General features: G+C 41.7%; 3 protein-coding genes and 1 pseudogene across 3 annotated transcripts; 3 read left to right on the forward strand and 1 right to left on the reverse strand.

Moving 5' to 3' along the window:
- Positions 1-986: 986 nt before the first annotated feature.
- klhl11 (kelch-like family member 11) lies at positions 987-4311 on the forward strand. Its single transcript, XM_070927360.1, has 2 exons — positions 987-1556; positions 2575-4311. Exons 1-2 carry the CDS (start codon positions 1003-1005, stop codon positions 4157-4159), a joined length of 2139 nt encoding a protein of 712 aa, XP_070783461.1. The 5' UTR covers positions 987-1002; the 3' UTR covers positions 4160-4311.
- A 2837-nt stretch (positions 4312-7148) lies between these two features.
- LOC139303468 (7-methylguanosine phosphate-specific 5'-nucleotidase-like) lies at positions 7149-10147 on the forward strand. The gene is made up of 9 exons (XM_070927301.1): positions 7149-7229; positions 7504-7602; positions 8032-8101; positions 8263-8309; positions 8572-8657; positions 8803-8892; positions 9126-9288; positions 9724-9924; positions 10028-10147. Exons 1-9 carry the CDS (start codon positions 7149-7151, stop codon positions 10145-10147), a joined length of 957 nt encoding a protein of 318 aa, XP_070783402.1.
- A 69-nt stretch (positions 10148-10216) lies between these two features.
- Positions 10217-24771, forward strand: LOC139303612 (endoplasmic reticulum protein SC65-like; annotated as a pseudogene).
- Positions 11962-18767, reverse strand: fkbp10b (FKBP prolyl isomerase 10b). Its single transcript, XM_070927583.1, has 10 exons — positions 18416-18767; positions 18004-18149; positions 16487-16676; positions 16082-16227; positions 15305-15494; positions 15085-15230; positions 14348-14537; positions 14086-14228; positions 13658-13821; positions 11962-12478 (listed from the first exon to the last, which is right to left on the reverse strand). Exons 1-10 carry the CDS (start codon positions 18610-18612, stop codon positions 12284-12286), a joined length of 1707 nt encoding a protein of 568 aa, XP_070783684.1. The 5' UTR covers positions 18613-18767; the 3' UTR covers positions 11962-12283.
- Positions 24772-25805: the final 1034 nt, after the last annotated feature.

Below are 25805 nucleotides of genomic sequence, written 5' to 3' on the forward strand. Positions count from 1 at the left end.
GTGCGTGTGAACGGAGGGGATGAGCAAATAATTGACCTTTTGTAGAATTGTTATGAGAGGTTGATTCAATCTTGAGAAGGGAAAATAATTGCTCATGAACAACTGGGTCTATGACTCCAGGGTCATCACTCAAGGTCAAATGCACAGATATAAATGGAGATTCGCTGTACATTGGAGCTTGAAACCACTTTTTTTTTCTTTTTTTTAAAAAAGGTAAATATTGTATTTGACGTGGCTTATGACTCAAATTAAGTTTACTGAAAGTATAGTTTTTCTTCTGTATTCACTTCTGTGGCACCCTTCACTACTTGCTTCTAAAGGACAGTGAAATCAGACAAGAATCCAATTGAACATTAACATTATGTCCAAAGAGGTAGAGGATATGACCACTTAATCTCCTGCTGACATCACAGAAAAACACAATAATTAAATTGTCTTAATCCATTAAAACTGTTTACATCTTTTTGTTTTTGTTGCAACCAAATGCAACACAAGGTCTAATACATGCACACATGTACAATGACAAACATGTCATTATAATCAATAATCAATGTTCCCTTATTGATACGGTTTTACAGTCAGTATAGTAACTATACATGACTAGTAATGTTATAACAGACACTATATATGACTGATCATTTATGGACTGAGTGTATGCTTTATGCTTGCCAGGGCAGGACATGATATATCTTCAGTTATTCAGCTGATGTTATTCACCAGCAGTTAGAGCATTCGCAGCACGCATGCGCGAAAACGTTGCATCCTCTTAAACAAAGTTAAATCTCGCCAAAATAAAGACGTGCTAATGCGTCATTACATGAAAAAAGAACATCTCGGACTTTTCTGTATTTGCGTCAGAGATTTGTCTCCTGTGCCAACAGAGATGTCTGCTTGAATCTGAGAGCCTCGTTTTGGCGCTACAGTAAAAAACATTTGGGATATTGTGAAAGACGGAAGTGAGCACTCCTGTTTTCCGATCACGGCTGTGGACGCTGCGCATGCATGTCAGTGTTTGAATGCTTATTTGCGTGTGTTGTATATGCCTATGAGGTCTTCCCAAAGATAGTTCAGAGCTTGCATTTGCCTCCGAGTCTATCCCGCTGCGGTATGGCAGCGGCAGCAGAAGGGCCGGGGGACTGTAGCCGGAGCAGCGGCGCACCGGGAGTGCGAACAGGTGACGGGGAACCTGAGGAGGCCGAGGAGTTCACCTGCTCGGCCTACTGCACGGAGCTCTCCCGGCGGCAGAACGAGCAGAGGAAGGCGGGGCTGTTCTGCGACGTGACGCTGGTCTTCAGCTCCAGCGGGGGGTCCGGTGAGGAGAGGGTCCAGACCTTAACCGCCCACCGCTCAGTGTTATCCGCGGCGTCGCAGTACTTTACGCTGCTGCTCGGCGGACAGTTTTCAGAGTCGGTGTCGGGGCGAGTGGAGCTGAAGGAGTGGAGCTCCGCAACGGGACCAGACCCAGAAACAGTGGAGAGTGTCATACAGTTCATCTACACAGGAGAGATCAGGGTGACCACTGCCAATGTGCATGAAGTGCTGGAACTTGCTGACAGGTAATATATATTAAAACCATACATTTAATCTGAATAAGAACATTAACTTCGCACTTGCTTATACACGGAAGTGTTGGGTAGTTGTCCCACAGGCTTTATGTTTCTAGTGTTAAATGAGCCACACCTTGTCTGTATCCTCATACCAGCAGGTGTGACTTGTTTGGAGTTTACACACACCTGTAGAACTTGGCAATCCATGGTTATCCATTTTATTTAACTATCCATTAAGTTATAAGTCTGCATGTATTCAGTATAACAACAGAATGGCAGGAATATGGCTAAATTATCAGCCAAAGGCCTATGTTTGGGATAAATGATGGCCCAAGTCTTTACTATTAATCTATATGGGCTAGGGCTGCAACTAACGATTCATCATTAATTAATCCAAAAATGGCATAAAATCACAATTTCCCAAAGAGCCCAAGTTGACATATTTAAATTGTTTGTTTTGTCAAAATCCCAAAGATAGGCCTATTTGGTTTGATATCCTAGAAGACTAAGAAAGACAAATATTCACATTTGAGAAGCTGGATCCAGTGAACCTTTGACATTTTTGCTTAACGAAGGACTTGACTGATTCGACTGATCAATACAATTGTTGCCAATTCAAATCATTTAATCATTATATGAAAAATTCAGCTAGTTATCTTCCACATGTGGCCCCAAAAATACATTCTGTTTGGTAGTTGGGTTTAACAAGCACGGAAGAAACAAGAGATATTCTTTGCAATCCAAGTAAAAACTCCTGTTTCAAGGTTATATAATAGTAGTAGTGCAAGAAACATCAAGGCAATATGTCTCACCAGTACAAAAATCCAAAAGGAAACCACTACATGAAAGGTTTTCTAGCAGAGAGGGTGTCTTCCATGTTTCTACACTGCTTATTACACCTGCTTTAGTCTCTGTTGTAGTCAGTGCCACATTATACTTATTACTGCACTAAGTGATAGGCTTTACTACTAGTCCAAACTCCACTTTTATACATGAATGTTCTGATAATTATGACATGTTCAAACAGGTTCCTGTTGGCGCAGCTGAAGTCCTTCTGCGGAGAGTTTCTGATCAATAAATTGAGCTTGTCCAACTGTGTAGCAGTGCACAGCCTCGCCCACATGTACACCCTGGACCAGCTGGCCAAGGGAGCCGCTAAGAAGATTCGGAGAAACTTCCACAAAGTTATCCGCAACGAGGAATTCTACACGCTGCCGTTTCACCTGGTGCGGGACTGGCTGTCAGACTCAGAAATCACTGTGGATTCGGAGCAGGAGTTGTTTGAGGCCATCGTAAAATGGGTGCACCAAAACACGGAGGAGCGGGAGCAGCATTTTGAGGAGCTGTTCAGGCTTTTAAGGCTGCCTCAGATTGCTCCGACCTACCTGACACGGGTGGTGAGAAAGGAGCCCTTAGTGGCAAACAATGCAGCTTGTCGGCAGCTGGTGTCTGACGCCCTTGAGGCCCACGCTGTTCGCCTCGAGAGCCTCAAGTCGGCTGATTTAGAGCCCTGTGCCTCCTACAAGGCAGCAATCCAGCCACGGTTTGGACAGAACATGGATGTAATCATGGTAGTGGGTGGTGTTTCAGAAGGCGGAGACTATTTGAGTGAGTGTGTGGGCTATTTTGTTGCTGAGGACCGTTGGGTCAACCTGCCACACATTCACAACCACCTTGACGGACATGCCATCGCAGTCACTGACAGCCATGTTTATGTGGCAGGCTCCATGGAGCCAGGCTTCGCCAAGACGGTGGAGCGCTACAACCCCAACCTCAACTCCTGGGAGCAGGTCAGCAGCCTGACCACCCGCAAGCACTCCTTCGGCCTCACATGTGTCAAAGACATACTTTACAGCATTGGTGGTCACGGCAACTTCAGTCCAGGCTTTAAAGATGTTACTGTGTACGAGCCTGAGCAGGACGAGTGGCAAAATCTTGACCCAGCACCAAAGATACTACGAGATGTAAAAACGGTGAGCGTGGAGGACCGCTACGTGTACGTGATGGCCAGGACCCCTGTGGACATGGACAATGAGGATGGACTGAGCACTGTGACCACTTGCTACGATACAGAGAATCACAAGTGGCAGGAAGTGGACTCCTTACCACTCATCGATAATTACTGTAGTTTTCAAATGGCTGTTGCATCCACCAACTTCTACCACACGGCTTCCTGTTGCGCCAAGAGCTACAAGGTAACAGTGGAGGCCGCTCAGCAGAAGATAAGCAGAAACATCTCTGACGACATCCTCGACAGCCTCCCTCCAGAGGTCCTCAGCATGGAAGGTGCAGCTGTTTGCTACCTGGGTGAAGACATATTCATCATTGGCGGGTGGAGGAATAGCAACAACATGGACAAGCAGTACCGCAAGGAAGCCTACCGTTACTGCGCTGAGAGGAAGCGCTGGATGCTGCTGCCACCCCTGCCTCAGCCGCGCTGCCGAGCCGCAGCCTCTCACGTTCGCATCCCGTACCAGTATCTTCACGGCTGCCAGCACTACCCCATGCCCCAGAACCTGGCCCGCCAGCGAGACCGCATGCAGCAGATGCAGCAGCTCCATCGCCGCACCCTCACTCTGCGCAGACAGCTGCAGTCTCAAATTGAATGTTGAGATTGAAAGCTGCACGGCATTCTGCCTTTTCTAGCTAGCACTTAATCTTTTGCTAAATGCCTTGCTGTTACCGCAAAACATTAATCTTATTTTTTGCCTTTATTGAGGTGAAATGTCTGCATGGGTTTACCGGGGGCTGGTTAGCAGGAAAGAATTATTATCAGTCTTACATAATCATTTTGGCCTTACATTATTAGCTTATGCCTTACTTTTATTCTGCTAGTAAATTATACTGTGATTGCTGTGGCATTTTCTGAAGAGATTGTTGATTTCATTGCTAAACAACTTAGCTTAGCTTTTCGTATGTGGCCTGTATTAATGCCTAAATGATGTCAGAATATGTTGTAGTGCAAGTTAGAATAAACCAATGACAGTTATCAGTAATACTTTTCTGTGACATTTGGTTCAGTGTTGAGACGTAAACAAAGTAAATGATGTCTGCATTTATTGTGATGTAAGTTAGAAGAAAATGACAAATGATCAGTGTGGGGGTTATGACCTTACTATAAGCTGAGAAATCAGCTTTAACGTTTTACTCCTCTCACTACTTGCATCTACTTTCTCTTCTACCTCCAGTTTCCATGGTTTTACCTTTTTTGCACTGTAGGGATTGAACTATCTAAATATTGATCGTATATAGTGTGTGCCCCACTTGAAATAGACAATCATTTATCAGACTTTTTGTAGCAAGAATTAAGTATTGAGCAAAGCACATATTGGGGAACAGGTTGTTCAGGTTGTTATGTTTATGTTGTTATGTGTTCCCCTCAGGTTTTACAGATTGTACAATACTTACCACCCCAATGGATGTGCATAAATGTGTATGATTTATTTCTTAAATATTTCAAAACTTGCTTTATTTGATTTACCAGGTTGTTGCAGTTTGAAAGATAGACCAAATACCACCATAATAATGATGAAAAGTCATTGTTGGTAAAAGAAGCTCTATTTCTTATATTTAAATGTGGTTTGTTGGTTTTAGTAGACTTGTTTGGTTTTGTTCTGCCTTTGTGCTTCTGGCAGAATTTTCTCTGCCTCTTATTTTGTGGATTAGAGCTCATGTTCACATATGGACTCTGCACTGTGGAAAGACTATGAAATGTGTGAAACACATTAAACCAGGAGGCTAATATGTTTTTGTGCATGGTTCTCTCAAAGTTCCCAACTGTGCCATAACATCCCAACTGCCCCTTATTAATGCAATTGAGTTAATTGTATTTCCTGCACTAAAGGACCTTGAATGTTAATGTAAACAGTGTACAGTGTTGCTTTTTTTTGACTACAATCTTCTGACTCAAAACACCATGTTGTGTGGACCAGTTGCTGAGCTCAGTGTGTTTCTCCATTACTGTCAATATTGCGAATGCCTGTGGTATCCCCAGCCAAGCTGTTTATTAAGATTATCTAATTAGTCTTTGTGTTTTTCCACCAACATACTGTACATAATGTGAGCAGTATTAATTGATGAATTAGTTTGAAGCCAATTTTCTCATGTAAAGTGCAAACAACCACAGGATTACTGCAGAATGCAACAGAGCAGGCAGATTTTAGTCATTAGCCGTAGTATATCAATATTACATTTAAGGCTGTGTTTCAAGTTCAGGTTTTTGTCCCAATTTGATCATTGGAGAGTTGGAGAGTGGCGTATATGCAGATTCCATGCAGCCACATGCACTGTGTTATATATTGTGTCATTCCATTTGTATGTGCAAGAGCTGTAAGTGTACAGACATTTGCAATAAATAATAAATAATCAAGTAATTTTGTTATCTATCTATCTATCTATCTATCTATCTATCTACAAATATGCCTCTTTGTTATGACAGGGAAAACTCCACAGCCCTTTCTTTTAGCTTAGGAGTTCTCTCTGTCCCTTTTGTAAAAGATTTCTGAACTGCTCTCAAGATGAAACTCTTTGCTTGGATCTTTTAATACCATTTAAGAGGACCTTCAATAGTAAGAAAAGACACTTATCTATACGGCTCCTGATGTTCCTTTAAAATAATGTAATGTGTCATTTAATGTAATGTAATCTCTTTAATGTAATTTAATGGCTTTAGATATAATGTGATGTAATACGGTACCACGCGAAAACGCCCTCCGTGAAGTAGGAACTGAAGTGCGTCGGAACCATTATTTGTATTACGTAGAAGTGGGGGAAGGCTACGGGTGCGACACAGTCACAAACCGTAAACAAGTAATTCAAACTAGTAGTCGACTGTGAATTGTTACATTATTTAATCATTATGTCTTTTAAAGATATGCAGATGTCTTTTAACAGTATGAACCTTTAACGCTTGTTCTAATAACGGTTTACTCCTCGCTGACACGTCAGTTCGTTTGAAAATGGTACGTTGTAACGACCAGCTGTTACGTAACGGTAATCATTGCAGTCATATACAGCGTTAGCTAGTCAAACAGGCTAAAGTTAAAACATTCTCAGGTTTTGGATGCTAAAACAACGAATTACAATGTGTTTTCATTCAAATATGGGGCACTTTTGTGTAACGAATGAAACATGGTGTGAGACTGCTGCAGTCAGCAGTTTGTTAGTAGCTAGTTAGCTAGCTCTAACTATAGACTAACTATCGCTGTAGCGTGTGTTGTTTAATGCCAATAAATTAACGCTAGGCCTGATTTAATGCGTTAATATACATGTACATTGGAACTAACTGCAGGGAAAATAGGACTTGCCTTGAAAGAACAGCTCAATTTCAACACAAGTGAAAATTTATTATAATTAATTTTCATCATTGGAAACTTTATTCTCCATATATGTTGGAATTATATACTGCGGTCAAATGTCACGTGTTTGCATGTTCAGCTAACCTGACTAAAAGACTTCTCTGGGTTACACAATGAGTTAATTTAGAGGAACTGTACTAATCGCACACTGTCTCTATTTTTCCTAAAATACCAAATTACCAGTTATGCCCAGGAAAGCTCTGGACCTGTAAGAATTACCCAAATGAGTTTTCTCCTTGGCTTTATGCAGATATACCATATTCCCTGGATCTACACACCGGTGCGGACCGTCCTGGCAATCTGGCACCAGCTGACCAAGACTGAGGTGAGGAAGTTCTTCTGAATAAAGACAGTGGAAGTTTCATTTCAGAGACTTTACCTTGCTACGTAAACATAAATCTGGTTTGAAAGTGTCTGTGCATGTGTGTGTGTGTTGAACTTGATATAAACTAAAGTGGAAGCATGTAATATATCCCAGTATAAAGCCTGCTTTTCCACCCATCACCTCCTCTTCTGCTCTCCTCCTTTCCCTGGGACTGGTGTCTGGATATATACATGTGATGTAAGACTGAACTCTTACTCTCTTACTCTCTGCGCAGATCCCAGAGCTGGCCAAGTGCTCTGTGCTGATGAGGGAGCGCAGCAGAGTGGAGGAGACAATCCACGCCATGCAGCGAGCAGGTGCAGGCAGCCTGCAGGTGAGTGGCACATTTCATCAGGAGTGAGAATATATTCTGAATCAAATACAGGAAACACAAGGCTTTTCTGGGTGTAAAGAGGTGGATAGTGATACTACAGCTAGCAGTTACTCATGCTTGGAAAGTTTAACTTAGCAAAATGAATCAAGGGTAAACCGCAGTCAAAACCAATGCTCATGTTCAGCTTATTACATACCATTTATATGAACACCAGAGAAGATGCTCTATGGTAGAGGGTCCAGACAAGTGCATTCCTTTCAAATCTAAATTAAAGGGACTGAAATTTGATTTGAGTCCTGCTACAAAAATGCAAAAGTAAACCTTGCCTCCATGGCTAGAGAAAGAAAGAAAATTGTACTTTGTGTGTGATTGCATCATACATGTGTGTTTGCTGAGTGTTATTATTCACAAATTGTCACATTTCCTCAGGTAATCTCGGACTTCGATATGACACTGACCAGATTTGCCCACAATGGCAAGAGAGTGCCCACAACACACAGTAAGCGTACAGGCCACAGATAACTGACTCTTTGAAGATAGAGGTCTTATGATAAGCCTGCACATTTGCATTATGAGATCCAAATGATTTATTAATTGACGGTCTGAATGTCTTGTGCCTTTCAGAAACTGTTACAAACCTGTTTACCTTTCTTCTTCCAGACATCCTGGATAACCGGTTGTTGATCAATGAAGACTGCACCAAAAAGGTAAATGAGCTACAGTCATGAGGTCATTAATAAGTGTACATTTTAAAAGATAATGGCTCCATTTTACACATGTATAATTGTTCCCTCTGCAGTAACTGTAGCTGTAACATGCACAATGACGTTTACAAATGCACATTTTGTTTCAGACCATGAACTGCTAGATAAACTAATGCTTGATACAGACCAGCGACGTACATGCTAATACATCCCTTTCAGGTGGTCTGTAAATAAATGTTCAGTATGTTTTGTTGTTCCATGGTAGATGAGGGAGCTGTTGAACACCTACTATCCCATAGAGATTGACCCGAGCAGGACTGCGGAAGAAAAGCTGCCTCTCATGGTGGAGTGGTAAGAAACAAAGACGATCTAAACAATAACCCCTGTCAAATACATCTTTTCAGTATTTTAAACTGTCACTATTTGAAGCTCCACTTCCTGAATCAAACCCAAGCCTGACTGAGATGCTACATTTGTCTTGTGCTGCTCTCTACAGGTGGAGTAAAGTCCACGAGCTGCTGATTCAGCAGAGGATCAGGAGGGACATGTTGGCCCAGGCTGTCAAGGAATCCAGCGCTATGCTCAGGTACACACTGTGCTCAAATCTCATAATCGCCAAGAATCTGGTTCCACAGAGAAACATTTCCAGATGTTTCCCCATCAGATCAGGTTGAACATAGATTACACCAATCTAACTTCTTGCTTTACTATTTTACGACATATCATGGAAGAATCTGCAACACTTGCTCTTGACTCAAAATTCTGACATACTGTCATTTAAACCAGTGGTGTTTTTGGTGGTGTGTGTGGTTTCTTTAGGGACGGCTACAAAGGGTTCTTTGACCGTTTGGCGGAGCAACAGGTCCCTCTGTTGATCTTCTCGGCAGGCGTTGGAGACGTCCTGGAGGAGGTGATTCGACAGAACCTCGTCTTCCATCCCAACGTCCACATCATCTCCAACTACATGGACTTTGACCAAACTGTGAGTTTGACAACACCATGTGCATTATTGTATGAAATGTCCTGCATAATATGTAAATAGCTGAGAAGATCTTCCTCTGTACTTTTTTAAAAGACAAACATGATCCAGTGACTGAACCAGAGATGGCCAACTAACGTTACAGGATTACAAAGTACAAAAGCAGCTTTTATGCAAAGGGGCAATAAGCAAGATTATTCCTGCCCCGCAGCAATACACCACATCAGTGGAGGTTTGATAAGTTTGTCGATAAATACAATTATTACTCTTCGATATCTGTTCTATTCTATTTATCATGTTACAATTCCTCTTTCTTGGTTGCTAAGTAAAAGTGAATCAGTAAAAGTGCATCCACAGCAGTAAAATGCTAAAAAGTAAAGGATCTGAATCATTCTTCCACCTCTTGTTACAGTAACTGAACACTCTCTTGTTAATAAGGGGGTCCTGCGAGCCTTCAAAGGCCAACTGATCCACACTTTCAACAAGAGGGAAGGCGCTCTGTCACACGCAGCCGGCCTCAGAGAGCTGCAGGGCCGACCCAACGTGCTGCTGCTGGGAGACTCTTTAGGAGACCTGACCATGGCTGACGGGGTGCCCGAGCACCAGAACATCCTCACCATTGGCTTCCTCAACGACCAGGTTAGACAGAAACACAGTGTCATGTCGTCCTGGGGTTCCTTTTATATCAACACGGTGAGTTTCAGAAATTGAGTCCCAACTGTCTGCGCTCTGTGTCTCTCAGGTGGAAGAGAGAAAAGAGTCTTACATCAACTCCTTCGACATCGTTCTGGTGAAGGACGAGACGATGGACGTTCCGAACGCCATCCTCAGATACATTACCTCATCAAGAGACAACAAGTAAGACGCACAAGGAGGAACTGGACACTTTATGACAACATACACACAGATGGACTTGTTCACTCCATTCACCATGTTGCTGGACAATCACACATCATCACTTACCTCAAACCAAAACTCAAAACTGGACTCTTTGGCTGCTGCGTCCACTGGAGTGGTTAATGGTGCAAATCACACTTTTTTTATTTCATTTTTACACTCTCAGTGGTTTCATTCATTGTCCAAACGGCTAAAAAGATCTAAATTAGGTGATGCATTTGCAACTTAGTTTAGAAGAATCTGGGATTCATGCCAGCAACCTTACAGACTATTAGAGGGTGGGCTTTGAGTAAAACTCCTCTTCCTGCTGTCTTGATAGAAACAGTAGCGCCATAATAGCAGCCTTAACAAAACTCAGTGACAGTGACAATTTATATTGTCTTATTTCAAATGCGTAAAACCTGCAGCCCTCCCTCTGAAAACAACTCAGCAACCTCTTGTGGTGAACCATTGCACGGTGTATTTCTAATTTTCTGTCCTCTTTTCACTCCTTCTTACTTTGTTGTTTTACAGTATGAGGACGGGCTGCTTTTAAAAAACCTCATGTTCAAGCAAAGACGTAAAACACATTTTGTAAATGTCTCTTTATCTTCCAAGTCTTCATATTGACCCTGTTCTAATATGTTTAGTGTGTACTGTATATGTACCTATATATACCTCTGTGTATACTGCAAGTCCTTGGTGCTCACATCTACACATACAGTAAACACACAGCATCAGTTTACTTGCAGGATACAGATAACTTGACAGTGATGTTCTCAGTCTTTAAGCTATTCTAGTAGTTATTAAGTCAGTCACTTTGACCGTTTTTTTACCTGTGACAGTAAAGACTACCACGTTAATGCCAGCATCAAGCACAATGCCAGTGTAGCACTATTCCCAAGAAGGGAAGAGTGTTTTGTCTTTTAACTGAAACACTGTAGCTACTATACATTAGGACTTAACATTGAGCTAGTTTGCACTTTACTCCAGGTGTTGTTGTTGAAAAGATGAATATGCACTAACTTGTAAGTGGGCTCTTCTCAGCTAAAGGTTATAGTTCACGTTTTTAAAAATGTATTTATCATACGTTGGGATTTTCTCCCAGTAAAAAGCAGCAAGCTTCAGTTAAACAACAACTGCCCCTTGACTTTCTTTGGTGCAGGTAATGTCTCAAAAAAAAAGTGAACTATCTCTTTAATAACATTTAACATTTGGTCTTGTGACGGTAAGGTGGTCTGTAGCGCAATAGATGGCTGAGTCATGTTGTAGTTTTTAGGTTCTTTCTATTAGAGATGCATCAATATTAATAGTAACTATATTAGATATTTCTACCTGCTTTTTAAAATGACTATAATACTTTTTCTCTGTCACTAATTTGGCCCTAAATGTGACACACTGTTAAGACACGATTACAAAGAGATGCATCATTTAAAATGCTACTGTGCTGTGCTACCAGATGCTCTTCTTTTGCAGAGTACTTAGTGTTTTCCAGGTCTTTTTTTAAAAGCTGCTCATAAAATGTATTATACAAAAGAATTTCTGGTGCATTGCTCAAAGTCACATTGGTGCCAGACACTGTCTTGTGTGATCACCTTCAATGGAAAAAAAAAAAGACCACAAATATGCCACGTAACAAAAACTGATGTTGTGTTTTCATCAGATAGTATTAGCTACAACAGTGTATTGATGTGCATTTATCTTTATTATTATTATTTGTAAAGGTGAGCACTCCACCAATTTAGCATAGCACGTTTTGGACAGTTAGAAAAAAAAAAGAAGTATCAAATCAATTTAGGAGAACCAGAGACATCTTTTTTTATTATTCCACGCATTCTTCTTCCTTGTCAACAACAACAAAAACAATTTTCTTACAAAAATTTTAATTAATGTGACTTTCAGGGAAAAATAAAGGTGCTTGTTTGGTTTCATCAAAACTATCAAAAACAGAGATACAACACAGAACTCCATGAAAAGACCCTTTGCACTATTTTCTTGTCATTTCAAAAGACTGAAAGTATTAAACCATGACGCTGTGGGAAAAGTCTCTCGTTGCTTGTTTTTAAGGTGTTGGGGGTTTGTTTTTTTTCCCTGAGAGAGAGAATGAAAGCATTTGTCCTCATCACAACTCCTCGTGCCTCGCCTCTTCCCTTTCTTTGTCCTCGTCTACCTTCAGCTTGAGTTCGTTGGCCGTGATCACTCCATCCTTATTTCGGTCCTGGTTGTTGAACATGTCTTCAATAACCTGCTCCATGATAATTCCAGGCTTTAGACGACCTTTGCCCTCTGCCACCTGCAGCTTGATGAACTCCCCGAACTGCAACGTGAGATAAATGAGTGTTACTGATCAAGTTGTAGAAGTTGGACTAGACTTTTCCAGTGTTATGGCTGAGATGTTAGCATTAAGGAAAACACTGTAAGAAAAATTCTACATGTACACAGCTGTCTTTATGTTAATCCGATGGCATTAAATTCAGACTTGTGACTCCCATGCTTATTCAGACATGAGACCGACATGTGAAATTGCCTTCAGATTAACGTAAACAAGTGCACTTTAAAGATTTAAATGGTTGCTTTGGAGATTTCAATCATCACATGTTCTTCAGCAGCTGATGAGAGTTTGCTTTTTTCCATTCTTTCTGAACATTTTAAAGGACATTTTGTGGATGTTGGCTTCCTTCTAGTTCTCAGAAATGAAATTTGAACATCTACAGCACATGAAGAACAAGTGACATGTTTGAAAGCTGCAAAACTGCTGTTTCCAAGGTCAAGAATGCACTTTGAATCTCACTCTTTTAAATTGTTCTGATAGTAAACGTCTTTGTAGAACAATGAAACAACCAGCAGTGTCATCCTTGATGTGACCACCAGATGGTGCCACAGTGAAGTATTTTCAAATCTGAGTGGGTTTAATGAGCCATTCCACCAATTTTACTCAAGCACTGTACTTCAGAACAGTTTTGAAGTATTTGTACTTTACTTATGTATTTACATTTGATGCTACTTTATACTTCTATTTTACTACTTTTCAGAGGGAAATATTGTCCTTTTTACTACTAGTGTAGTTAGTAATTTAGAATTTAATAGATTAGTTTATAATCCAATAATATAATATATATAATGAATACATTTTCTGCATGACAACTACTTTTACATTTGAGTAAGTTCTTCTTATATTCATGTGTAAGTATGTTTAGCAATGTATGTTAAGTTCCTCGTACTACAGCAGATCCATCTAGCCTTTGACTAGAAAAATATGATGCTGCAGAAGCAGTTGTTTCCAGTGACAGAAAACATGAATTAAGCAGTCAACATGTGGGATCCAGGACATAGAAGTTAACCAACAGCTTGTGAGAAAGCATTTCACAAAAATGCAGTCAATGCTATGAAGCTGCCACCTTGTTCTGTCTGCTCACTGGCTATTGAAAAATAAATACTTTTATGGGCTGATCATGTGCCATGTGATGTAATGTAGGTGGTGGTCACAGTAACGTACCTCCTCCTGGGGCACCTCTTTGTTCTTGTTGACGTCCAGGGCTTCAAACAGGTCTGCAGGACTGTCCTGGAGCCACACAAACAGGTAACCAGGCGGCACTCCCTTCTCAAAGCTCGCCAGTTCAACCTCAAAGACCAACACGGCGCTGCTCGGCACACCAGTGGCTGACAGAAAGAAAGCAAGAAAAACACTTTAACTATCAACCGCTTAGTATCCGTGAAAAGAACACCTTCAATCAAAATACACTTTAACTTCAACAAACAAAAACCAGGTTCATATGTTTTAGATGGAGCCAAATTAGAGGCTCGTAAATCAGATGAGCTGTTTCTTTGACAAGAAACCAAACCATCGTCCTCCCGATGAAGAGGAGTACCGCGTGGTCGTGTTTCATGGGTCTTGGTTGTTGCGAGGCAAAGCAGAAGTCTCACCTCCTTTTTCTCCGTGGCCGAGGTGAGGCGGCACCGTTATCACCCTCTTCTCTCCCACACACATGCCTCTCAGGCCCTCGTCCAGCCCGTCGATCACCTTGTCCGACCCCAGCACCGCATCCTGAAGGTGATCGTAGTCGTGTCTGAGGACGAGGTTCATTATCGGACAAATTAAAGTGGGAATGTAATGTATGTTTATGTTGTTGTTGTTTTTTATTTAAAATTTGCCAAACATCAGTGTTAAAAATATGGGATGACTCACGAGGAGAAGAGCGGCGTGCCGTCCACCAGCGTGCAGTTGTAGTGGTAGCGGACGAGGTCGTTCACCCCGGTGGTCTCGTTACACGCCTCGGGTCTGTAGGTGACCTGGACTTCCACTGTGTCGTTGGGGTTGTGGAAGTCGATGACGTGAATGTCAAACACCAGCACAGCAGAAGGGGGGATGACGTTACCTGGACAGACCACATGTAATTATTTAATCTTCACGGTAACCACACTGTGATCTGCTCTTTGCCTCATTCACCTTCAGTGTCTTTCAGTGGTGTCTGCTATGGTTACGTCATCTGATTTTCCTGTCATATCATTTATTTGAATTATCAGGCTAATTGCAACTCAATATCGTTTAATCTCTCAATTATTTCTACAATTAATCTTTTAGTCTAGAAAATTGTGAAAAATGTGGCATTCGATGTATAACTTGAACGAATCAATTATATGATTTTTTTGTGACATTTTTTCCCCCTGGTTTTTAGTTACTTCATTGTGTGAAGTTTGAATACAAACAGGTTCTAAACATGACAGATTGTTCAGAAGTCCCATCATATTATATCTTTTGGTCCAAAAATGCTATTTCACAGTCATTTTAATGGGTTATTTTCCCAGAAGCGAAGCTCTGATTCAACGCAGATGTGGAATAGTGAACCAGCAGTTATTATTAAATTGTTTAAAACCAACCGGGGCAGACGACTGAAGGCTGCAGGAACAGCTATAGTAACTTACCTGCTCCTTGCTCTCCATACGCCAGGTGTGGAGGGATGGTGACCCTCCTCCTCTCCCCAATGCAGACTCCCAGCAGGGCCTGGTCCATGCCTGCTATCACATACCCCATCCCGATGTAGGTGTTGTATGTAGTGTTCCTCTGGTAGCTGTTATCAGACGAGCACGGTTTAATATGACTACAACATAACTGACAATCAGCTTCAGTGTGACCTGAACTCACCTGGTGTCAAAGGTGACTCCGTTCAGGAAGGTACCGTTGTAGTGGTACCGAGTGTAATCCCCGACCACAGACCTGCGTGTGCACGACTCCGGCACCACCTGGTTCTCAACGGTGATGTTATCCTTTGGGTTATGAATGTCCACCAACAGGACATCAAACACCAGCGTCGCCTGGGAGGGAATCTCTTTACCTGGTGAGCAGAGAGGTGGAGAACTTCAAACGTCACACCTACCAACATTTAGCAACATTAACATAAGACTTAAGTGGTGTTTTTTTTGTGTTTTTGATCTCATTTATGTTACACTATCGATTCCTTGCTGAATTTTCTTATAAACAAACAAAAGTTATGTTTACATTCTCAGTTTCTCACCAAAACACACTGTGTATATCTTTGAGGCCTAACAAATAAGATGAATGTATTTCCTCCCTTATTAACCATTTGTTTAACTTTTTAAATTATGTTAAATTGTGCATTGTTTACATCCATGTTTACTTGCATGTGTGTTCTCATACATGTAAACTCCACAGGGCGGCTTTAAGTTCTATAAAGAAGAATTGTGCTCTGTGTATAAGCATTTTAAAGATAAGATGTGGTTTCAGGGATTCGCCTGTTGATTCCTTGTCCTTGTAGCATTATTTTATTCCTCTGACCTCCTGGTGTTTGGAGAAGCAGGGTTCGATTGCAAAGCAGGAACACCAAATCGGCTACCACCTCTTCCTCATCCATTTTAAGTTTAAATGTCATGTGCTCTCTCTTCCGCTGTCATTTGTACTTACCTGATCCTTTTTCTCCATAGGCTTTGAAGGGTGGGATGACGATATGTCTGATCTCTCCCACACACATGCCCAGCAGGCCCTCATCCATGCCCTTGATCAGCCACCCCTCGCCCACTAAGGAGTCGTGGGTCTGCTTCCTCATGTAGCTACGTAGGGCTCATACAAGCGCAAAGTCAAACACACAACATACCTGGATGACACAGTACAAACAGAAGAGAGCTGTCATTCGGGCAGTACCTTGTTTCAGAGCCTGGAGATCAGAATGAGATTTAGTTTGCTTCACTGACTGTGGTTTATTTACTGTTTTAAGGGCAACAAATGCTAATCACTTCCTATATTGTTTCATGCTAAAGTCAGCACTTTGGTAGAGCACAAACGCTCGCAGTCATCTAAGCCAGAATTCACCTGGAGTCGAAGACGGTGCCGTCGAGCAGAGTGCCATTGAAGTGGTAGCGCACAAAGTCGGTGCGCTTCACAGAGCGCTTGCAGTCTTTGGGAGTGGTGATGGTTTTGGTGACCACGAGGTCGGCTTTGTTCCACAGATCCAGCAGATGGATGTCAAACACCAGGGTGGCGTCTGGAGGAACCACATCGCCTGTAAACATGGTTAGATGAGGGTTAGACGAGGGCTGCATAGCAAAGGCATCAGAACTGTTTGGAAAAATCAACACTATAATCCACACCAATGTTTACTGAAAGTCTCTGTGAATCCCCAGTTGAAACAGGACACTGGGATGGGCTGTAATGAGGGTTTATTCATACCGTCAAGTAACCACTTAATGTACATTATCTGCATGTCAAGACACCACTTCCAGCAAGTTAAATCATTTAATTTTGACATATCAAAACAAGGTGACAAACTCTAGTCTTCAGCCGTGGCAGCATGGATGTCAGTGTTGGTCCGTTCGTTGGTCGGACGATCCACTTTGGTCCAGACTGGATGGATTGCCATAAACTTTGGTACAAGCACTCATGGTTCCCAGAGGATGAATCCTACTGACTTTGGTAGATCCCCTGACCTTTCCTCTAGCGCCACCATGTGAATGACATTTATGGTTTGTAAGTGAAATGCCTCAACAACTACTGGATGGCTTGCCATGAAATTCGGTGCACATTCATGTCCCCCTCAGGACAAAATGTAATTTTGATGATTCCTACTCATCTTCCTCCATCATCAGGTCAAAATTTCAGTTTGTCCAATACTTTGGTTTTCTGACTGATTACCTGCGAATCTAACAACATTCCCATCTACCACAGCTGTACTGTTATGTTTAGTGCTAATCAGCTAATGTTAGCAGGCTAACATGCTATTCTAAGATGTTGAAAAATGGAAAACATTATACCTGATTAGCATCAGCCTGTTAGCATGTTGCTCAAAGCACCACTGTGCCTAAGTACAGCCTCACAGAGCTGCCAGCATGGCTGTGAACACTTAGTATTTATTTATTATGAAAAGTCTGTCACCAAACAGCAATATAAACTCTGAGAAGCAGAGGGGTCAGAAATGAGCTGTGGGCCCCTGTAGAGCCCCCAAAACAACAACTCAGTATTAGTGACCCATGTTAATTAGTTTGCAATAATTGTATGAGACGCAAATGTATTCATGCATATGCACCATGTAAGCATAATATCAACTTAAATATAAAATCTATTAAAACTACATTTTGACACAGGGCCCCTCTATAAGACAAGGCACAAGAAGGGCCAAATCTGTAATTAAACAATTGCCACATAGACAACCTGGAGCCTTCAGGGCCCCTGGGGTTATATTAATAATAGTATAATATTAACTCCTGTTAAAATCTGCTGTGCTGTATCTGATTTTTAAAACTAGAGCATCCTATTCATGGTTATTTAAAATCTGCTAAAACTCCGAGCTCTCACTCCTGCAGAACAATTCACTATGTGACATTTTCATTTACCTGCACCGGTGCTTCCATAGGCCAGGTGAGGAGGGACGGTGATCGTCCTGCGCTCGTTCACACACATGCCCTGCAGACCTTTATCAATGCCCGCGATAAGCCGGCCCTCCCCGATCAGGCCCACCTTGGCGTCTCCTCTCTGGTGGCTGTGAAGGAAAACCAAAAAGTTAACAAGGAGATGTCAGGAGTGAGTCAACTTCAAGAGGATGTGAACTCTGAAAGAAGGACTACATCTGTAGGGCATGCATGTAGATCATTTTTAATAGACCATCGCAAACCTGTTTTGACATGAAGATCTCATCTCTACCCAACCAAACTTTGAATGTGTTTTATGGCCTCTGAAGCATAATTGCCAACTTTGCAAGTAAAGAGAGAAAAACTAAATTAATGCACTGAGAATTTCAGAATTTACCTCGAATCAAATGTTTTCCCGTCGACAAATGTGGCGTTATAGTGATAGCGGACAAAATCCCCAGTTTTCGATTCTCTGGCACAGACTTTGGGGATGAAGTATCTGTCCACGACTACATCTCCTACCACAGGACTGGGATTACACTCCACCGAAGACCACGAAGTGAGGAGGAAAAGGGCAATGCAGCAGGCAAACATCTTTACAGAATCTGCTCAAATAACTTGGAGGGATTCAAAACAATAAACAATCACTAAATGGATAAATTTGGAGGCCTACAGTCGTGTGCGCGCTTCACGCAGAGGGCCGAGGCTGCAGATGTGGAGCAGGGCAGCGGCGTCTGACTGCTGTAAACGTGGACAATCTCCAGGTTGCAGTGAAGACTTTTTACCAGAGGGAAGGAATGTCGGACTTGGGGGTGGGAAGCGCCTGTGTCAAGCTCACCACAATAACAAAAGTGCACTACTTCCTGTAAAAACAAATCAAAGAAAATCACACTAGGTTTTGTAGCTGGAAGGACACAAAGGAAGGAAATTAAAGTAGGCTACATGAAGCATATCATTTCCACATTCTTCTACTTTCAAAATAAAATAGGAGCGACCACGGCCTTTACTGGAGATTTGGGTGATTGTTTTCCTCTTTGGTAAAAATGAAAATTTGTAAAATACATATATATTTTTTCAAATGGTCGATTTCCGCTTTTATTTTGAAAGCAAAGTCGCACGGTGTTCTGTCTGGCTTGACTCTTGAGCACCGCTGTATACAGCTGCAGACCGCAGAGACCCGCCTCTCTGGATCGGCCTCTCAGAGCCGTAAAGTGGCCTGAAAGCCCCCAAAGTTTCAGCTTTTTCATTAATGCTGTGAAAAGTTCAAGTAGCTCTAAAATAGCGACAAGACGTCTCAATATGAAAACAACAAATAGGTCTAATAATCCCAAAGTTTTTCCTACAGGACACTCTTTATTATATCCTATTATATTTCATTCACAACTACTGGACGTAAATGTATACATCTCATCTCATGTAGTTTTATTTATAAACTTGTGAGTGAGCAATGAGCCACCAGAACAAACGAGACTACAATGGGCACAAGCGGTCACTTTTACGCACGACTGTTCTTGTGCCAAATAAGGAATCCGTGTGACAGCTGTAGGCCTGCACTGAGAAACCCGAGACAGTAACCTCTGAAAGGCCCAATCCCGGAATTCCCACAGACCCCTAAGCACTTCAGCAGACCACCACACAGACGCTGGAAAAGTTACCAGAAGAAGAAAACGGGCGTAGACTAATATGTGGGATATTATCTTATCATGGTTGCATTTTGCGCAAAAGGGGACGCGTTGTTGACGTTGCTTTGTTTGACCTTTGCGTTTATGACAGCCGCACAATATGAAAACTACAATTTCAGAAATTTCCCCAAAGAGGAGCTCATGCCCCTCACCACTGCGTATGGATCAGCTTTGGAGCATTACGCAGCAGAGGGGTGGACGGAGTCGATCAAATATTTGGAATTGAGTTTGCGTTTGCACCGTCTTCTCAGAGACAGCGTGAGATACTGCATGCTGCACTGTAACAGTAGCAAACACACAGAACCGTCCTTTACAGGAAACAGGGACCTCAGCGTCCACTGGCACGTCATGATGAGAGCGTCCTGTCAGAAGAAGTGCAGGGCGCATTTCCCCGCGCTGCAGCTCCCTCCGCCCGGCAGAGAGATCCTGGAGGACTTCAGCAGAAGGTCTCCCTACAGATACCTGCACTTTGCGCACTCCAGGGTGAGACGCACTATCTTTAAGGACACCATATATATACATTTTTGCCACTGAGGCTGCTGTATTAAAAGTGTCTTCACAGAAAGGATCTTTGTGATTACCTGGTCTTTCTCCAGTCCCTCTACACTTAAATCTAACAAAGGCAAAATGCCCCCAAATAACCATTAACAAACTTGATAATCTTGGCTCCTTTTTGACAGATAACCTACAGCATCCTACCCAGTTTGGGTTGTAGGACAAGAGAAACAAAAGACTGAATGCGTGTTTTTCTCCCAGCTGAACGACCTGCAGAGGGCTGTCCCATGTGCCTACACCTACCTCCAGAAGAACCCTGAGGACCAGGAGATGCACCGACTCATGGAGGAGTACAAGAGCCAGTACGACCTGAGCGGCTTCCTCATCGACCACGAAGAACAACCATATGAGGCGAGGACAGCTTCTCTGTCCTTTAACACAACATCAACAGCAACAAAAAGCTTCCTGTATCAGCTTCTGACGTGAAATAAAATATGCAAATAATTAGGTGGTTACAGTTGCATGATTGAACATCCATTGAAATAGTGCAAAAAAAAAAAACATGCCACTCCCTCACTAGATCACAGCTATTTTAACCACGTCTGTACAGAAAACCACTGCCAGAGTAATGTGTAAAAGAATAGGACTTTTGTTTCAACATCAGAACTATTCCCATCAGACTGATCCTCTCCTACCAGCTGTTTCTATCACAGGCTCCTCTGACTGTACCAATCATTTCCTGTCTAGGCCTCCTTTCTGAGGGGAGTGAAACTCATCAATTCAGGCGACTACAGCAGCAGTGTTGAACACATGGAGGAGGCTTTGAGGCTCTACCTCCATGAGTATGACCTCTGTCAGGCAGACTGTGAAGGGATCAGCCAACTTTCACCAGGCGGTGACTTCTACGCAGTCATAGCAGGTCAGTATGCAGTATTTAAAAATGACCACAATGAACAGATAAACATACTGGTCAGTACTCACACACACCACTGATGTTACTGGTTTCATTTTATGACAAAATAATCTCTGCTCTGCTTTTCCACAGATGTTTATGTCGACATATTAGAGTGTAAACTGAAGTGTGAAGAAAACTTGATGCCTAATGTCGGTGGTTACTTTGTGGAGACATTTGTGGCCACTATCTACCACTACCTCCAGTTCGCCTATTACAAGTGTAAGTTTTCAGTTTACAGCTTTCCATCCCTGAATAATATTCCTTATCAATACTCATTTGTGTGTCTGCTGGGGTTTTTTTCTCTGACCAGTGAACGAGGGCCGCAGTGCGGTGCCCTGTGCGCACAGCTACTTCCTGTTTGAACCTGAAGACCAGGTCATGAAGCAGAACCTGCTGTATTATGAAGCCTACAGTGAACAGTGGGGCCTTCAGCACGAACACTTCACACCCAGGATGGTGAGAGGAAAACTGTCAAATCTGTCACAACTATCTAACGTCTGATGCTCTTGTTGTGTCTTGATGATCTGTCTGTTTCAACAGGAGGCTCTCAAACACTTCAACCAGACTGTCACTCAAAAGCAGATGCTGACATTTGCAGAGAAGTACTTAGCATTGGATGATGAGGTGAGATTACAGAAAAATTATGACATATTGAATTGTAGTATTTTTTTTAACAAGCGCCTGTGATTACCCAAACATAAGTAAGACTCTGAGGCTGCTTAACACAGAACCACTTTTAGTAGCGCTGCTATTCTTCAGTGACATGAAAACAAAAGGCTTGTTTGCTAAAGTTGGAATAAAGAAAATTTAAATGACCGCATTAAGAGAAATCCTATAAGAATATTGATTTCTATTTCCTTATGTAGTACAAAGGCAAGTCATGTGTGATGTTTGATCTGTATAAAACATGTATGGAAAACCGTTTTAGATAGTTGTTTGTTGTTTTTTTTTCAGGGTTTTCTTGGACCAGAGGAAGCTGCACGTTTGGCCCCCGAGTCGCCCGATGTTGAGTTTGAAGGGATTGGAGACTACGAGGAGTCCATCTACGCTAACTGGAGGCAGCCACAGGGCAAAGGAGACGCAGGGGAGTCAAATATCTGGAGAGCTGAAAGTGAGGATTTCCGTAACAGTAGATCTGAAAATGTCAAAAGTCAGTAATCAGAGTGCAGCTCTTTCACATTTCAGTTTTATGTCCTCTTCCGTCCTTACAGTTTGGTTGAATTATTCTCATTTGTATCCATCTACGCTGTGTTTTTAAGAAATGAAAGAACTGTTTTCACTTTTTTTCCTCCAAACTAGAGACATTCATATTAATTAGTGTTAATGAGTAATTAATGTGAAAGACTGTATATTACCATAGATGAGTGAATAATGTCACAGTATACATGTACCTTAGAATGCTCATAGGCCTTGCATTGATTCATGACGTAGTTTAATGACCATATTAATACTAGTAGTACTGTAATTACTTGTCTCTCTACTTAAGTTGTTAAGAATAGTAAAGTATATTATTGGAGTTGGTACTAATGTTTAACTCCTGAATTGCTGTGATTAATACTTCCATATGGCAAACAAAGTATACATTGAGTTTGTACATGTTTTAACAAAATACTTTTACATCTTTTGAGTGCATCAAATGCTGGATTGTGTTGATTGCCAGAGAAATGTTGTTTGTGCTCAGAGAGGTCAGTTTCAGTCCTCAACAAACGCGGCAGAAACATCCAGCAAGTATTCAAAAATATTTACAAATCAAAGTAGGAGGAACCACAAGCCAGGTTCAAGTTAACCCTTCACCATCACTGCTATACTGTATATTTATATACGGCTGTGTGAGGCTGCACAGTGATGCTTTGAGCTAAATGCTAACACTAGCATGGCAACATGCACACAATGAAGATGCCAACATGCTAATGTTTAGCAGGTATAATGTTTACCATGTTCACCATCTTAGCTTGTTAGCATGTTAAAATTAGCTAATTAGCCATAAACACACCTTACAGCCAAGGCTACTACTAGAGACAGTAAATCCAGTTAGTTACACTTCAAAGACTTTTGTTCGTTTGGAAAACTCTGGACAGAAAAACAGGGTTTTGTGCACAACATCACATTATATGTTGAACAAGTATCAGAGAGAGGAGAGAGAGAACATCCTGCAGAACCGCTGTCTCTTAAAACTGGATTTAACACAACACACAGCTGAACTGAACACACAGTCACTGTTATTCAGATATGTTTTAATATATGTTTTAAGATACAGTAATAGTATTTACATGGAAAGCTAATACTGGTTACCTTCCTGTAGGCTAAGCTATGTTGACTTCTGTGTGTTCATGGTGCCAAAATCCTTTTGATGAGTCCAACTACAACATGTGATCACAAGCAGTGGCAGTAAACACAGTGTGACCTGAGCTTTCAGCCAAGTCTGTCCTTGAGTTATTATATTCATATGTACGGAATAAAGAGTTCAAGTATGACTAAAGGGATGCATTGACAGTTTTAATTCAGTCTGCGTTGAAAAATTCGGAGAAAACTTGCATTTTTAACCTCATCCTGCTAGTAGAACTAAAAAAAAAGTTAGCTTCAAAAAACAATTTCTATGACTAACTGCACTCATTTGCTTTCAATTAGGAATGCCATTAAGTCTTTTTATTGATTAACTTAATTTCAGAGGCAGAAACCTTCACCAGACAGACTCTCGTGACTCAAAATGTCAACATATTCCTTTAATGCTACTGTAGGTCGACTGGCAGTGTAACTTGGATCATCTCCTCTGGCACCTGCTGTTATATGCTGTTGCACAGTTCCTGATTGTTATTGGTGAAACGAAGCTTCTCAAGCAGTCTTTGTATACAATAACAACCACAGGAGGACATCTTCTTAACCTGATTTAAATGGAGAGAGTGACGCACATAAAAGCTGCAGAATTGGACTCTTTGTTTTTTAAAGGGAGAACATTCTCGATACTTGTTGTGATGTTTGTTTGTCACCTTGAACACACTCTGGTAGTTGATTATTTTTTAAATGTACATATTTATTGCTTATTATGTGGATCTGTTCAGTCAGAATTAAATTATCTGAAGCCATTTAGAGGTTTGAAATCTATTTTTTTTGCCATTACCTCAGCTTGACCCAAACTATAATTTCTGTATATGCGTGGAATTGAGGGGGATCCTGCGTTAAATCTGAGCTTGGAAACCTGTGATCTAGGTCATAATTTTGCAGCTTGAAACTTGAAAATCTCTCAGAGCTTCTCTGCGGCCCAAATGATCATGCATGTAGCCAACAGGAGGAGCTCAGACTTCAGATTTGAATCCTCTCTTCACAATGAGCAGTTTTACGCTGAGAGGCAGGAAGAGTCTTCTCTCTCCGGACTTGTGCTTCCACTCAGATCGGCAGTGAGTCACTGCTGTCTAAATGAGTCAACCTTATATACACTATGTACATCAGCACCTATGTTCAGCATACTTGTATGCATATTGGTTGTATATGGATTACATATCATACGGGATAAAACATTCGGTGTGTTTATGTGCGACTGTGTATCCAGCTTGGCTGCAGGATAGTGCACAGTACGTAGATGTCATCAGCACAGAGACACAACTAGCTTCCTTGCAGGCCTGAACTATACATTCATACATTGATGCATATTATGTAGAAGCGTTGATTTAAGATGGACTACTGTTTGATAATGAAAGGCAGCATAAGAGGAGAACGTATGGCTATTACTGTGGAATGTAAAGTCCTATAGCACACAAAAATAACCCTCATCTAGACAGATAAAATGTCAACATTCACTATTTGGTGATATCTATACACTTCTATTGCAGTTAAGGTCTCACCACTGAAAGGAGGTGGTTGTGTTCTCCATGAGGTTAAATATGTGTATTAACAGGAGGCTTCCTAAAAGAAGTCCAGACGAGGAGAAGAATGTCGCCTTCTTCCATGAAATCACTTAAAGGGGTAAAAAGCATAATAACAGTCGGTGTGGCAGAAGAACAGCTGAAACCAGTGGAAGGGAAAAGAAAAGTTGAGGCCCTGTGTGAGTGTGTCCTGGACAAATAAACATGGAGGCGATACAGACGACTTCTATTGGACGTTTGTACCCAGAAGGGATAGTCTGGGCCGTTCAGATCTGGTGGGAATGTCTCCCCAGGGCTTCCATACCGCAGTTAAAAAAATGTACTTTCCAGGAGGAGAATACAGATGAAGTCAGAAGAGGAAACAGAAAAGGTCTGAGGGCTCGGAAGTGGAAGACATCTTTGTTTTGTCTCCTCAGAGCGGACTGGACACAGTGTAAGGTAGACAGGACAGCACAGAGATACGACTCAAACTCCCGAAGATCTGGAAAGAGAAGAGGAATGCAGAAAGAAGATGAAGAAGATAAGGAGGGAGAGATAAAACGTGGAAAAGATGGAGGCAGATTAGATTTTCAATTCAATTGATTGTTTGGACTATAAAACATTAGGAAACAGTTAAAAATGCACCATTTCCTAGAGCTCAATGTGACATCTTCACGTCTTGTTTTGTCCGACTTACTGTCCAAAACCCAAAGATGTTATATTTACTGTAACATAAGACAAGTTCTCACATTTGAGAACCTGGAACGATTAATCAACTTGCTTGTTGCTGACTAAATTTCTGTTGATTGACTAATC

Source organism: Enoplosus armatus, chromosome 20, assembly GCF_043641665.1.
Source record: "Enoplosus armatus isolate fEnoArm2 chromosome 20, fEnoArm2.hap1, whole genome shotgun sequence".
NCBI lineage: Eukaryota > Metazoa > Chordata > Actinopteri > Centrarchiformes > Enoplosidae > Enoplosus > Enoplosus armatus.